We start from the raw sequence: 13,336 nt of genomic DNA, 5'->3' as shown, positions 1-13,336 counted from the left end.
CGCGGCTAAGCTGTGGTCTGACCATTCATAATATAGTCTGACTGAACAATATCAAATGTTGAGCATCATTGATTTTAAACGAGTCATGACTTATTTGCAAATCTTAAATATCAGGTAGATTTTAAAACGTGATGAAAGTGAGGGATATGTTGACTGCTTTTTCTTTGGCAGAAGTTCAAAAACGTGCAGCGGTTAAAGTTAAACATGTGTACACTAGGGCCAAGGTTTTTCTGCTGAGCTTGTTTTTCTCTTCGGTTATTTTTTGTATGTGTAGCATTCAAATAATTCGGCAAACGCAACGTGAGAATAAGTAAACGATAATTTGCATACTTTGTAGACTGTTTAACACTTTACTGGGAAAACCAGCTTTCTCAGCATTGTCCAAACATGAGGGCATAACGACACAGGTTTTTTTTTCTATGGAAATTAATTAACTAAGTAAAAATGGATATGACCAAACATACATTAAAAACTGTTACCGACTTACTAAACTAGAGAATCTTACCTGGTCAGACTCACACAGACAGCTGTTGTTCACGTGCATAGCTCAGCCAAGTCCGTTTCAGCGCGATCAATCAAAACACTTCTGCACTATCTGTTTTAAGTGACATAGAATGACCTCTATTTCCCACTATAGAACATTTGATCCAACATTACTTCTCACATCATAACATGTTAGGGATGGCTCAAGTTCACGCTGATGAGAGGACATAGGGTTGCTTGGAAGAATGGTTGATTCGATGGAACTTACTAACGACCCCTGGCTGCCGTTCTCCCCTCTCCCTCCCTCCCTCTCTCCCTCCCTCTCTCCCTCCCTCTCTCTCTCCCTCTCCCTCTCTCTCTCTCTCTCTCTCTCTCTCTCTCTCTCTCTCTCTCTCTCTCTCTCTCTCTCTCTCTCTCTCTCTCTCTCTCTCTCTCTCTCTCTCTCTCTCTCTCTCTCTCTCTCTCTCTCTGTCCACTCCTCCCGACACGTGAAAATAAATTATGCAATTATACACGTCTAAACCAAACACCATGAACAAACACACACACACACACACACACACACACTAATAACTTTTAACAACGATTTTTTAAAGAAATCAGTAAGCATTCAATCTTTAAAATCATTTTATTTGCTATATATCCTATAGAGCGCCTACTTTATTTCTGAACATGCATCGCACACACTTTATAAGGCCTGTAAGTTAAGCAATCACATTATGTACAAGCAACATGTATCATTTTATCCTTCTGATATGTCTTTAAGAACATTAAAAAGCTTTACAATTGTTAAGATTTCACCTACTAAATCGTACACTTTGTAGTCTATACACAATCTTGTGGAACAAAAAAGTATCCTCAAGTAAGACAACATACAGGGCTCATATTGGTTGATATTTTGCATAATTCTGACATTAACAATCCTTACAGACGGTTGTTTCATCAACTGTCATATGAAGACACATTTGTCTTTTCACATGATCTGCACACTTGCATTTGTTATTATGAAGATCTCAGTACTTTTGACATACATGTTTCTAAATGTATGATCAAATACTTCAGACAGTGATGAATCCTTTAAAGCAAATTGTAGATCTGAAAAATATGGAAATATGGAAATGTATTTTAAAGTGTAGCCTGATAGTAATGTTACTGTAGATGCTGCTCAAATAGATTGAGACTTGACAAAGCAATGCATAATAAAGCATTTTTCTTACTCCCCACATTTTGAGGGGAGTATACTGTTTTGACATTATGCACACAATTAAAATATTTCACAATGAGTGTGTAAATGTTGAACAAAAAAGTGGAAATACACAAAATCAACAGAAACACAGACACTCAAATGAACATGTCTAAATCTTCATGTACAAATTCAAATCAAATTAAGATTTTCATTATGGTGGCAGATGATGACTATCATTTTGCTATGGTAATGATATTCCTAATGATCATAAAGGGTTCATTTGTATCAGTTCAAAACAGTTATTCAGAAGAAAGAAACATTACTGCACCCATGTACAGAAAGTGATACTATCTTTCTGTAAGTTAGTGGTTAAACTAGTATACCTCCAGCAGTTTCACCGACGGTAATGTTCTTTTATTAACAATAAAGTCTTAATTCTGCTCTATGAGATGCTTTGCTGTGCGGACAATGGTCACCATCTGTTCCTGGTTTATCAAAGTAACTAATCTATAGCCATAGCTTTCATCAATTGAGGCTGAGGACAACAGTGCATCCTGATTCATGGTCCAACAAATCTTTTGAAGATTGTTATCTGTACACTTGCGTAAAACAACATCACCATAACACTTCCATCATTTGCACACCCAGAAGAACCCTGGTCCACCCCACTGACGTTAGGTAATTTCAGAGCAATATGGAGACAACCAGAGGTTTCAGTGGTCACACGGTAATAGGGATTATGAAACAAGACTAAATCAAAAACAGCAGAACACACACACACACACACACACACACAGAGGTTTAGCCTGGTCTCTTATCATCAAAGGCACCCCAGAACATTTGGAAGTTTGACTGTAGTGGCTCAGGGTGGTACTGGAATGCCACAATCCCATGTGCAAGTCTCTGACAGAAGTGGCATCCAATACCAGCAGGCCAGGCTTATGGTGCGTTCATAACATGTCAGAACTAGGAAACTCAAGAAATTTCGCGACTTGGAAACTCGCTGTACAAAGACAATACCTGAGTTTTCCACTTGGAGAGTATCAGAATCAACCAATAGGAAGCTCTACACAAGTAAATAGCCCTACTTATCATGAACGCACCATTAGATACAAGAGGAAAAGGCAGAGAGGGCAAGTACACCAAAATAATAATAAACACAAAAAACTCAACATCTCATCAAGACAAATGCAGTTCGGAAAATAGTTTTAATCCTAACAATTAAGCAAGGCTGATTTGATAATAAGGCCCAAATCAAGCGATCCAGTTTAACCAGGTATAGATTTAAAAACCTTTAAAATAAAAAATGAAAGCTCATAAGACAACCAGTTCTAATTTGAATGTGAAACCTTCCAAGCGATATCCAATGTGAAACTGGAAACTGCTTTAGGATTTAATATGTATGATGGTCAGGTCAGTCGGTCTGGATCGTTGGTTTGGTTCAGTAGGATATAGGTCATGAACAGTGGAGGCTAGTGGAGGTAGAAATGTGTTTGATACCATTCCTCATTCTATCCCATGCATTACAATGAGCCCGTCCTCCAATTTCTACCTCCACCAGCCTCCCTTGGTCATGAACTCCTCTGACAGTAGACAGGAAGGCAGGAGGATGCAACATACAGAGAAATTCACAGGCCAGCAAGGCAGTTTCACTTGAAACCAAATACCATCATGAAATGTCATGAAATGTAACCAAGAGATACAGTAAAGAGAGTAAAATCTCTTCAACTAGTGTTCTCGATAAAGTACATCCTAAACTTATGTCAACTCGTGATGATAAAATACATACTGATAACAGGTAGGAAGGAAGGTGCGAACAGAGGAACCACACAAGTAATTCATGCTAGGGAATAATCACATCACACAGAAACAGATTAGGAATTTGAGAAGAATGGACACCTGCTCTGCTGCTCAAAGTATGGTATTGTGTAGTGGGAATTGTGAAGGTATTAATGAGTTGCTGTGAATAGCGTGAAGATGCCCCCTGACACTGTCAGTTACTCAGTTCTATGTTTTATCCCATTATACTGTAGATTTAGGGAAGGTAAACTGATCCTATGTCCATGACAGGGGCGACTTCACCCCCAGGTGAGCAGTAGTAAGTGTCTCAGAGTCTTGTCTGAGAGACATGTTCTCTGCTAGGATTAAAATTATAATTTGGTGCTGAAGGCTTGGTCCCAAACTAGACAGAATTATAAGGCATGGAACAGGGTAAGGATTATGGACAGAATACTGTGTCAAAGTGAATACACTGTAGAGAGAGGGATTTCTGACACTGTGACCATTCCAGGGTCACTGACAAGACATTTTATGTACATGTATTATGTATTTTATGTAAAAGAGGTATTGCTGCGTATTATGAAATAAATTCAAAGCATTTATCACTAAAATGTAGCTACTACTTAATGGTCAATATTTAGCAAATTGGCAAAGACATACAGTATACTGCATTGTTTGACAGAACGATTAGACAGAATATGCTTATGTGTAGGATAATACATTTGATAAAATCATACTGGAGGTTGTCGACATGATGATTAATTAGAAAAGTGCAAAGGCTTAGAGAAAGCAAATGCTGTGACGTTCAAGATACATTTACTTAAGTACAGTACATACTGTAAGTCCTTAATTTAAAAACTACAGAACAAAAACAAACCAATAAGTTATTAAAAAAAAAAAAAAAAAAAAAGATCTTAAGACCAAAACAAATAAACAAATACACACATTGGATCAGTAGCGTTTGGCTTAAGCACACATTCTATACACAGTTAGGGTTTAAAAACAGTACCAGGCAGAGAGAAAGGTTTGCTTTTCAGTCACAAAAAAAAATACCACCTCATCCGCAGACTCAAATTAAAAACTACTCTCTAGGACTTCAGGAGATGAGGAGGAGGAGGTGGAGGAGGTGGAGGAGGGGGGGGGGGGGTAATTAGTAACCTTTTATACAGTTCAATTATTCAAATGGCTTTTCCCCATTCTGGCCAGTGGCTTTTCCGAAACCATAGTAGGCTTAGAGCAGCGTATCATCGTGACAGTTAGGGTTTCGTCTCCGCTCAGAGGTCCTCTGTCATCCTCAGTAGCTCAAGGAAGGCACCCACAGCACCAAAGTAACCCTTGAGACACACACACATATTCACTGTTTCATTAAATCAGTTGTGATAGTGTTAGCTGGCACAATTGCATGCAAAGTCTCACTGCTTTGGAATGACTGACACTCCTTCCAGATCAATACATTCCATTAGACATATGACTATATTGCATACTGACCTCATGCTCTAAGAAGAGGGCCTTCAATTGTCCTTTTGACCAGAAGTCCATAGCATATGCAAGCAGCTTCGTTGACACAGTATTGATTCGCAGGAAATTCCCAACAAACACCACTCTCTCGATTTTCTGAAAGAAAATTCAACAATTGGTAAACCTGACATGTTTCATGAGTTCATCCACAGAGTGACTGTTGCAAAAAGCAAGATAGAGAACCATATCTCAAAGTAGCCAAGATAATCAAAAGAGGACTCATGAAAACCCTTTTAGCTCTCTTTGACCATAACATTGAAGAGAGGCTGCCCTCTAGGGCAGGGAACCTGTAGTTACAGCATCACAATGGGACTAAGGGCTCCAATTTGATTCAGCAAATAGAACTGAGCAAAGCAAAACAAACACCTTACAACTCAGAATACTGTGCAGCACGATTTTTATTGTAGCTTGATTTAAGCGGTTTTATGGTTTTGTGAAAATGTGGTTTTTAGTCTGCATTGCATATTATGGAAACCAAAATCTCATTGTGTCTAATAGAAATATGAAGGTAAAGATGGCCGACTTTGCCCCAATGTTAACAATTTTTGCCCATGCACATTGGGGCCTCAAGCTTCAGTGACTCAGCAAGGCAGGAAGAGGTTGAGCAATGGCAAATAATTGCTCAATTCCTGTGATTGTGAATGACATAGTTGTGGGGATACCAAAATAACAAAACCTCTCCTTCTAATAGAATCCCACCAAAGAACAACATGAATCCAGAATACCAGTTGATGCCATCGGGGAGGCGTTAGAGGCCTAACTGTCGACTGAACAGATTTTAACTAAAACATTTTTTAAATTTGTAATGATTTTTATTATTTCTGTTATGTGTATATTACTTGTTTGTGTGTTTTATTGATGTGTGAAGCTGCAGCACTTAAATGTCTAAGACAGATGTCCCTCCGGGGACAATAAAGTTTATCTTATCTTATTATCACATGAATAACATGATGCTGTGTACTTTGCGCACATGTTGTGTACTTTGAGGGTCACACTAACCATAGTATATGCCATAGGTTACTATAAGGCAAGTCAACATTTGTTTACCTGGTGCTCAAACTGAAAACATGACATTGCGGTAACTCAAGGGCAGATCATCTTCCGACATGGGATTTGTGTCAAAGGGCATCCTGTAGTTGTTCTGTGTGCTTTGATAGCCCTGTACAATGCTGCTTGATCTCCATGCCACAAGGCAACACTGTAAAGAAGCTGAAAGCACACAGAGTACACTTCTGATCGGCCACACTGGCCGACTCCAGTTTCACCCTTTTGTTTCATGGTGAGAGAATAACTGTGAGAAAGTGAACACCTTTGTGAAGAGTAGTTATAACCACAGTGGTTAGCAAGAGCCAGGGACTGGTTTTATGTCATTAGAGTGTTTTTATTTTAGTAGATTCAAATGGTTTGTTATGTGAAAAAAGCTATAAACACCTCACCTCATTCACAGCACACATACGAGCAATGGAGCCAATGTTGTTGGTGATGGTGACAAGCGTGGCTCTGGCTAAGTCCTCCTTACTGATGCTGTCCCGCTTCTCCTTGCTCATCATGTGACCAAAACTGGAATACACAATGAACTTTTGAAAATATTCCCAAGTTCAATGCCTCGTCGCATACTGGAGTTCGTAGTCTGTTATTACATGTGTTTTTACATGTTATTACAGCTAGAATTAGAGATCTCACCTGGATGCTACAGCAGACCCCTGGAGACCGAAGCGTTCATAGTCTCCTCCATAGATGTCCTTCACAAGTTTGTCCACGTTGCTGCTGTCCCCCTTCGCCGCCATTTCCAGGGCCTCCTCGAACGTCTCACAGCCAGTCAGCAAGCAGCACAGGCCTAGGAAGGTACCACCTCCCAAACTGTGGGGGACAAAGATAACTATGGGAGGTACTGTTCAGCACTTATTTTGTGGAGAACTAGGGGCGAAAAGAAGAGGACATGAAGATGAAGATGGGACTATGTATTTCAACTCTAAGATTAAAGTCATCATGTGATCTGTACACGGTGTACCTTTAAACAAGAACACACCTCATGGCATGTAAGGAATTTTTAAAGAAAACAGGGGTTATCAATGGCAGATCAAATAAACAAAGCTATCGTGGAGTGACGTGGGATTATCTTTGTTTGCCTACACTACATCCCTACGGCAGCAGAAGTGACGGCGGCAGCATGCGTCAGTTTACCTGGTGCCCGTGACCCGTTTGTAGTCGTCCTTGGAATAGACTGCCAGGATACTGACCCCCGAGCCAATGTTTACCAACAACATGGGGAAGGGGTTGTCAAGGCAACACGGCCTCTTGACACAGTTCTCTGGGTCAGAGGGGTTCTCGAAAAAGTAGCCCTCCGGATGGCCGTTGAACCCCACTGAGTCAACATAGAGCAGGCCCTGGATGAGGCAGTCCAGCTCGTCCAGCTTCTGCAGCTCCAAGTCTGCCACCTACAGTTCAAATGTAGAACACAATATCTCCATAAGATTTGACTATAAGTGTAGGAGGAAATACAGGTCTGCCCCCAACTCCTTTCAAGTCCTACCCTCTATGGCCTATCGAAACCAAATGGCACCACTAGGCTAGCTCTACATAAAAGAAATGAAGTGGATGTGATTTGGTGAATCCAAGCTAGAAAACGTGTAGTGTCTACAACACTCCTAGAACAGATGTAGGTAGACAAACCTTCAAATATCCCCCACATTTTAAAGTCCAAACAGTCACCCTACACAGTAACGTAACAGCCAAGTAATGTTTAACAGACTGCTTATAAAACAGGCATTCACATGGTCTTCCAGACCATCACTCTCCCTCCTCGACCACCCAGAAATGATCTAACCACTCACTCACCGTCCTGAAATCATCCTCAAACTTGTAGGCGCCTCCTCCGGTGGCGCAGAGCGTGGTGTGCAGGCTGGAGAAGTTCTTGTCTCGGCCCATCTGGATGAAGCCCAGCATGTCCTGGGTGGGGAAGCGAATGAAGTGCAGGTTGCCCTTGCGGCCACACATGGTCAGGTTCTTCAGCTCCAAGTGGACGTCGCGGATGCCCGTGTTGCCGTAGGCCACGTTTGAGGTCAGGTAGCGGCGGATGCTCTTCAGACTCTCCACCTCTTCCTGCTCTTCTTCCGCTGTGATATCCTTGGGCTCGAAGTAGACCAGCTTCACCAGGGTGCCACCGATGTCCATGCCAAACCAGGGGAAGGCTGAGAGACAAGAGGATGGATTTTATTATTATCCTCAAGAGGATTTTGACAGACTAGTCGGGTTTCAAGAATCATTTTAGAAAGGCACTGTTTAAAGTCAATGAAAACAATGACCAATGCCATTTTGCACACATTATTCTTCTTATTTGTCATTAGTAGATTATCCACTGACATTTCTCTCTCTTTTGGAGAGGGAGAAGGGGGGGAGGGAGAGAGGAGGAGGGGGAGGGGGGGTAGGGGGAAGTGAGACTCTCTCACAGCAGCCGGTTCTGCAACAAAAGCAGAGAGCTTTGTTGCCATGGAAACACCAGCATGGAGAGAAGATTGCCTGGAGATCCTGCCCAACCCTCAATTAACTCTTGAGTGTGCAGTACAATGCATACAGAGTCAACAACTGTAGGCTCTCTGGGTTCATACCTCCTGGCATTGCAATACATTTCACTCAAATATATACAACCACTGTCCATATACGCAGTTTCCTAAACAAAAATATTCAGTTTTCATAAAACTATAGAATGGTATGGTTGGTATTGAATGCCTACAGCCAGTTGTGCAGGTTCTGTTTAACCATGACTTCACAGCTGGTCATGAACTTTTCCATAGGTATCTGGGGCTAAATCGTCATTTGAAATCAACAAGCATAACTCAGAACTGATAACTCTAACTTTTGAACTGATACCCCCAAACTGATATGAGAAAATATCTTTTGTTTTGAATAATGTGTCTAGCATTTCCATGATATGCAATGCATATTCAGACTCTGATTGACGCATACTTGATAGTATACTGTGTTGTCATTATTATATTTTTATTTTATTCCTATCCTTAGATTCATTACATTGTTGAGAGTATAATAATGAATGAATGCTTGTTAGCAGTATCCTGTGCACATGATAAATAAACTTTGATTTGATTTGATTCAAGTCATGCATTGTTAAATAAAGGTTCAATCAAATTTAAAAACAATTAAAAAAGGATGTCTATGGGAGATTTGCCTGAAAATTCAAGTTGGATCCAAGTTATGATTCAGCCCATTATGACTAAGTCAGTGATGAAGTATAGGTCTACAAACAGAGGCCTGACACGTCAACAGGTCAACACAAGCTCAGAGAAGAAGGACAAGACGCTGTCGTTCATTCATCCTCCAGGCAGTTCAGGCTTGGACTGAGATTAGGATAATCTGACCCTCGATACTTTGTTGAGGACAACTTCTACCTCCATCTACATGCTCAGACCAGGGCCATCAGGTCCTTTCTCAACTGTTTTAAACTTCATTCCTAGCATCCTCTACTCCGCCGTCCGCATTGGAGGACAATATGTAAGAAGAGGAACCTAGATCTTCTCCCCTGATGCGTTTTGAGTAGGAAGCAAGTGGAGCATGGAGGAGAGGATGGGAGGAATCGAGTTTCTTACAATTGAGAAAGTTGTAATATGAAAATTGTATCCAGGAACACCTGGGCCCTTGAGAATGCGAGGAACCTCTGCTGTAACCTGGAAGGGCAGTCTGACTTACTGGGAGCATTTACTTTAGGTGAAAGGTCTGTTCAACCCTGTTTATTTTCAAACACGTGGGCCAGGGATCAAAGTACTCAGCACAGTCAGCAGTCATAGAGAGTGTAAATTTAGGGTGTGAGTTGAGCATTACAACACACACACACACACACACACACACACATACACATACACATACACACAGACACAGTCTAAAACTTGAAAAACACATACTAGCACACCAAATAGACAAACAGATGCTCATTGCACACACGCATGCACACACGCATGCACACATACACACACAGACACAGACACAGACACAGACACACACACACACACACACACACACACACACACACACACACACACACACACAAGACCAAAGATCAAGTCAGTGCAATGCTTTAAAATCAAAGCCATCAAAGTTCTCAGAGGCTCAATGTCCAAAGTAGAACTGTTCTATCTCTATGGTCCAAAGTCTGGCTCCATTTCCCAATCTGCCACTATGACTATCTTGAATTAACAAGCATCGGTGATGCTTATATGTGACCTGTGATGCTTAATCAAATTAGATTAATCTTGTCAATTGCATCTAAGCAACATTCAGCAATTGTCTGAGCCATTCCTTTTCAATTATTATGGCCATAATAGAAGTAGGCACGCCTGTTTGGACTGCAGACTTATTTGCAGAGTGCCCACAGGAATGCAGACAGGCCAGCGTATTGTTGTGTGGTGACCTCTTGGATAAATGGCTGGTCTGTATTCAGGACACAGATAATGTGCACAATGCACCATCATAATCTAGGCTATAGCATTAAAACAATGACTTTTAACATATCTCTTATTGTGGGTATGTTATCTGGTCCACTTAGCAGTAAAATAAACAAACATGTAAGGTAAATGTAACTACTGTAGAGTGACATGTCTTACCTGGCTTTTTTACAATCTTATGCTTCATTATGATCCTCAGGTTAAGGTGATAGTTGAATAAACTGAATCCAAGACATAAGTTGTGGTCACTCAGACCTACTGAGTTACTATGGCGTGATGTTGTCACGGCAATACATTAGGCTACACTTCACTGACATGGTGACATTAATTGGGTTTACAGTGGAAGTAGAGAGGAGAGAAAGATCATCTGCTGGAAATGGGTTGGCTCTGTCAGCTCCTTAGGCCCGCCTCGTAGGGAGGTACTGCCTTGGCCCTCATATCAGCTGCGATTTCAACACACCTCCTGACTTGGCTTCAACCAATGAAATGGTACGACCGACCACATCAAAGATCTCACAATAACAAAGGGGAGGAGAAGGAGAGAAAGAGAGCGAGGATACATCTCATGTACTGTAATTGGCGATAGTAACATTGTATCAAATATATATATATATATTATATATATATAATTATCATTCAATTAGCGTTTGTAATTACACGGGGCACCTTGATTGCTTATTGCTCATTTTCAATCACCAGTCAATTCACTTGAATTGATCAAGTCAGATCTGAGTGGATATCAATGAAAATCATACTTGATTTTAACCTGATATGATCTGTGGAATGCTATTAGAGGGTACAATAATAAAAATCGTGTTTTAAAATACATTCAGGCTTGTTGGAAAGAGGCACTGGTAATAATAAAGAACACGGTTGAATAGGTTTATTGACATTCTTGGCCAAGCTCCACACACAAAGCGAAATTCTCTCCTGCAACAAGACTAACTGGTTCATTGTATCATGCAAACACAACATATCAAATGGATTACCATCCACTTTCAATTTGAGTGAGCAGGCTACTTCCACCGAAACCTCAAAAACAATTACCATTGTTGCCATTTTACATTATGGATTTAAAGACAGCCTATTGGAGTTTCAATGTCGCCTAATTTGCATAGGCTACATGATGCCTTATAACGCAGTAATAAACACACCCCTCTTTGACAGCCGTCAAAATGTCAGCTGCAAGGTTGAAACACTGTTACACCAATCCAACAAAATACTTACGCGGTCTATTCTTTCTACCAGAATCCATTCTTCTCCTGAGCCTACACCGTTTAGCAGGCGACTCGTTATTCTGGACATCTTCCTGAAGATGGTGGAAATTTTCAATTCCATTATGGCTACCACTACTGCTACTACAGCCTCCCCCACCACCACCACTGCTACTGCTGGTGCTAGTTGAATTTAAGGCATTGCAGCTCCCACTGCCTGTTTGCGTCGGATGAAATCCATTTGTCAAACCATTCCCAATGCAAGCGCCTGTTCTTTTCTGGTCCGATGCTTTGCATTGATCCATTTTTTTTTTTTGGCGCAGAGAGCACAGTCACCACAGCACAACAGGCAGTCTCAGGAAATCAACCCGCTCACGATGTTCCTTCCAAAGGATGTAATATGTAGCAATGACTGCGACCGAAAATGTAAATGTTACGCCGATGTAACAGCTATGATTAGTGAAAACGATGTAACGACTGTTAGCACATTTGGCTGAGGTCACTGTCGGTCATCTTGGTTTTCATGCTTCTCTCTTGCGGCAGCTTCCGAGTTAACAGCCGGTAGCCTACGTCATTGTACAGTCTCTGGTTTCTAGTTTCGTTCATCCCCTTTTTGCTTAATGATTCCATTCTTAATCTCGCATTATCACATCCCTTAGCAATTATTAGGCCTAGTTATTTCTTTCTTACATTGTGACACATTAATAATAGCCTTTGACTGAAATTATTCAGAAAAAATGGGTGTAATAAGGAACTTATTATTATTATTATTATTATTATTATTGTAAGTATGTAAGTAGTACTATATAATAACAAGTATTGCAGTTCCAGCTGAATTGCTCATTGTTACACTGTTTAATTACACAGTAAAACTAAAATAATTTTGAATAAAATAACTTTGTATAAATAAAATAACGATGTTTCAAATTACATTTTATTGATTCAGCATTCAGCACTTTTAATTGTTACGCCTATAGTAGGCTAATGTAATGTACGTGCACGAATTAAACTGTTTAATATTACTGTCAGATTTTCAGACATCATCTAGTATTAATTCCAGTCTCTTTTGGACACGAAGCGTTGCTGCTCATTTGGACAAACCACATGATGGCGACACATGATTATATACGCTTATTGGAGATAGAGTATCCGAATTCTATGGGCTAATAAATAATTTGGTCTGGAGCGATTTGTTTGCCACATTTAACACACAGGCACTCACACACACTCACTCTCTCACACACACACACACACACACACACACACACACACACACACACACACACACTCTCTCACACACACACACACACACACTCTCTCACACACACACACACACACACACACACACACACACACACACACACACACACACTCACACACACTCACTCTCTCACACACACACACACACACAGAGAGAAAGAGAGAGAGAGAGACTCACACCCTATTACACGAATAATATCAATTTAGTTTAATAGATTAATCAATTAGATTATTGATGATCATATGGTTGATATGATCATATGGTTGATAGATCTAAGCTTGACCGACGTTTTAAGACAGCTACTGTATAACCCATTAAATCCGTAATGTGTTTGGGCACAGAGAGGACGCTTTCCCATTTTATTTTATTTTATTTCATGTTAATTTTACCAGGCAAATTGACTGAGAACATATTCCATACTGTGCGCTCTGACGTCATC

General features: G+C 40.5%; 1 protein-coding gene across 2 annotated transcripts; it reads right to left on the bottom strand.

Annotated features, from left to right (window-relative positions):
• Positions 1-1,092: 1,092 nt before the first annotated feature.
• On the bottom strand, positions 1,093-12,169 carry pank1b (pantothenate kinase 1b). Of its 2 annotated transcripts, none has more exons than XM_083686927.1 (7): positions 11,650-12,169; positions 7,805-8,157; positions 7,151-7,404; positions 6,650-6,826; positions 6,403-6,526; positions 4,937-5,062; positions 1,093-4,782 (listed from the first exon to the last, which is right to left on the bottom strand). In XM_083686927.1, exons 1-7 carry the CDS (start codon positions 11,939-11,941, stop codon positions 4,723-4,725), a joined length of 1,386 nt encoding a protein of 461 aa, XP_083543053.1. In that variant the 5' UTR covers positions 11,942-12,169; the 3' UTR covers positions 1,093-4,722. The 2 variants fall into 2 exon arrangements, with proteins under 2 accessions (XP_083543053.1, XP_083543054.1); XM_083686928.1 differs by lacking the exon at positions 11,650-12,169 and adding an exon at positions 10,582-10,711.
• Between the last annotated feature and the right edge of the window lie 1,167 nt (positions 12,170-13,336).

This window comes from Argentina silus, assembly GCF_951799395.1.
Source record: "Argentina silus genome assembly, chromosome: 16".
In the NCBI taxonomy this organism is placed as follows: domain Eukaryota; kingdom Metazoa; phylum Chordata; class Actinopteri; order Argentiniformes; family Argentinidae; genus Argentina; species Argentina silus.
This window is presented reverse-complemented; position numbering and strand designations above follow the sequence as displayed.

Coding starts and splice junctions, on each gene's coding strand:
- pank1b (XM_083686927.1), bottom strand. CDS start 11,941: ATGGATCAATGCAAAGCATCGGACCAGAAAAGAACAGGCGCTTGCATT. Junction 6,527..6,649: donor GGGTCTGCTGTAGCATCCAG/GTGAGATCTCTA, acceptor TGTGTATTCCAG/TTTTGGTCACATGATGAGCA. Junction 5,063..6,402: donor GTATGTGTGCTGTGAATGAG/GTGAGGTGTTTA, acceptor ATTTTCTTTCAG/AAAATCGAGAGAGTGGTGTT.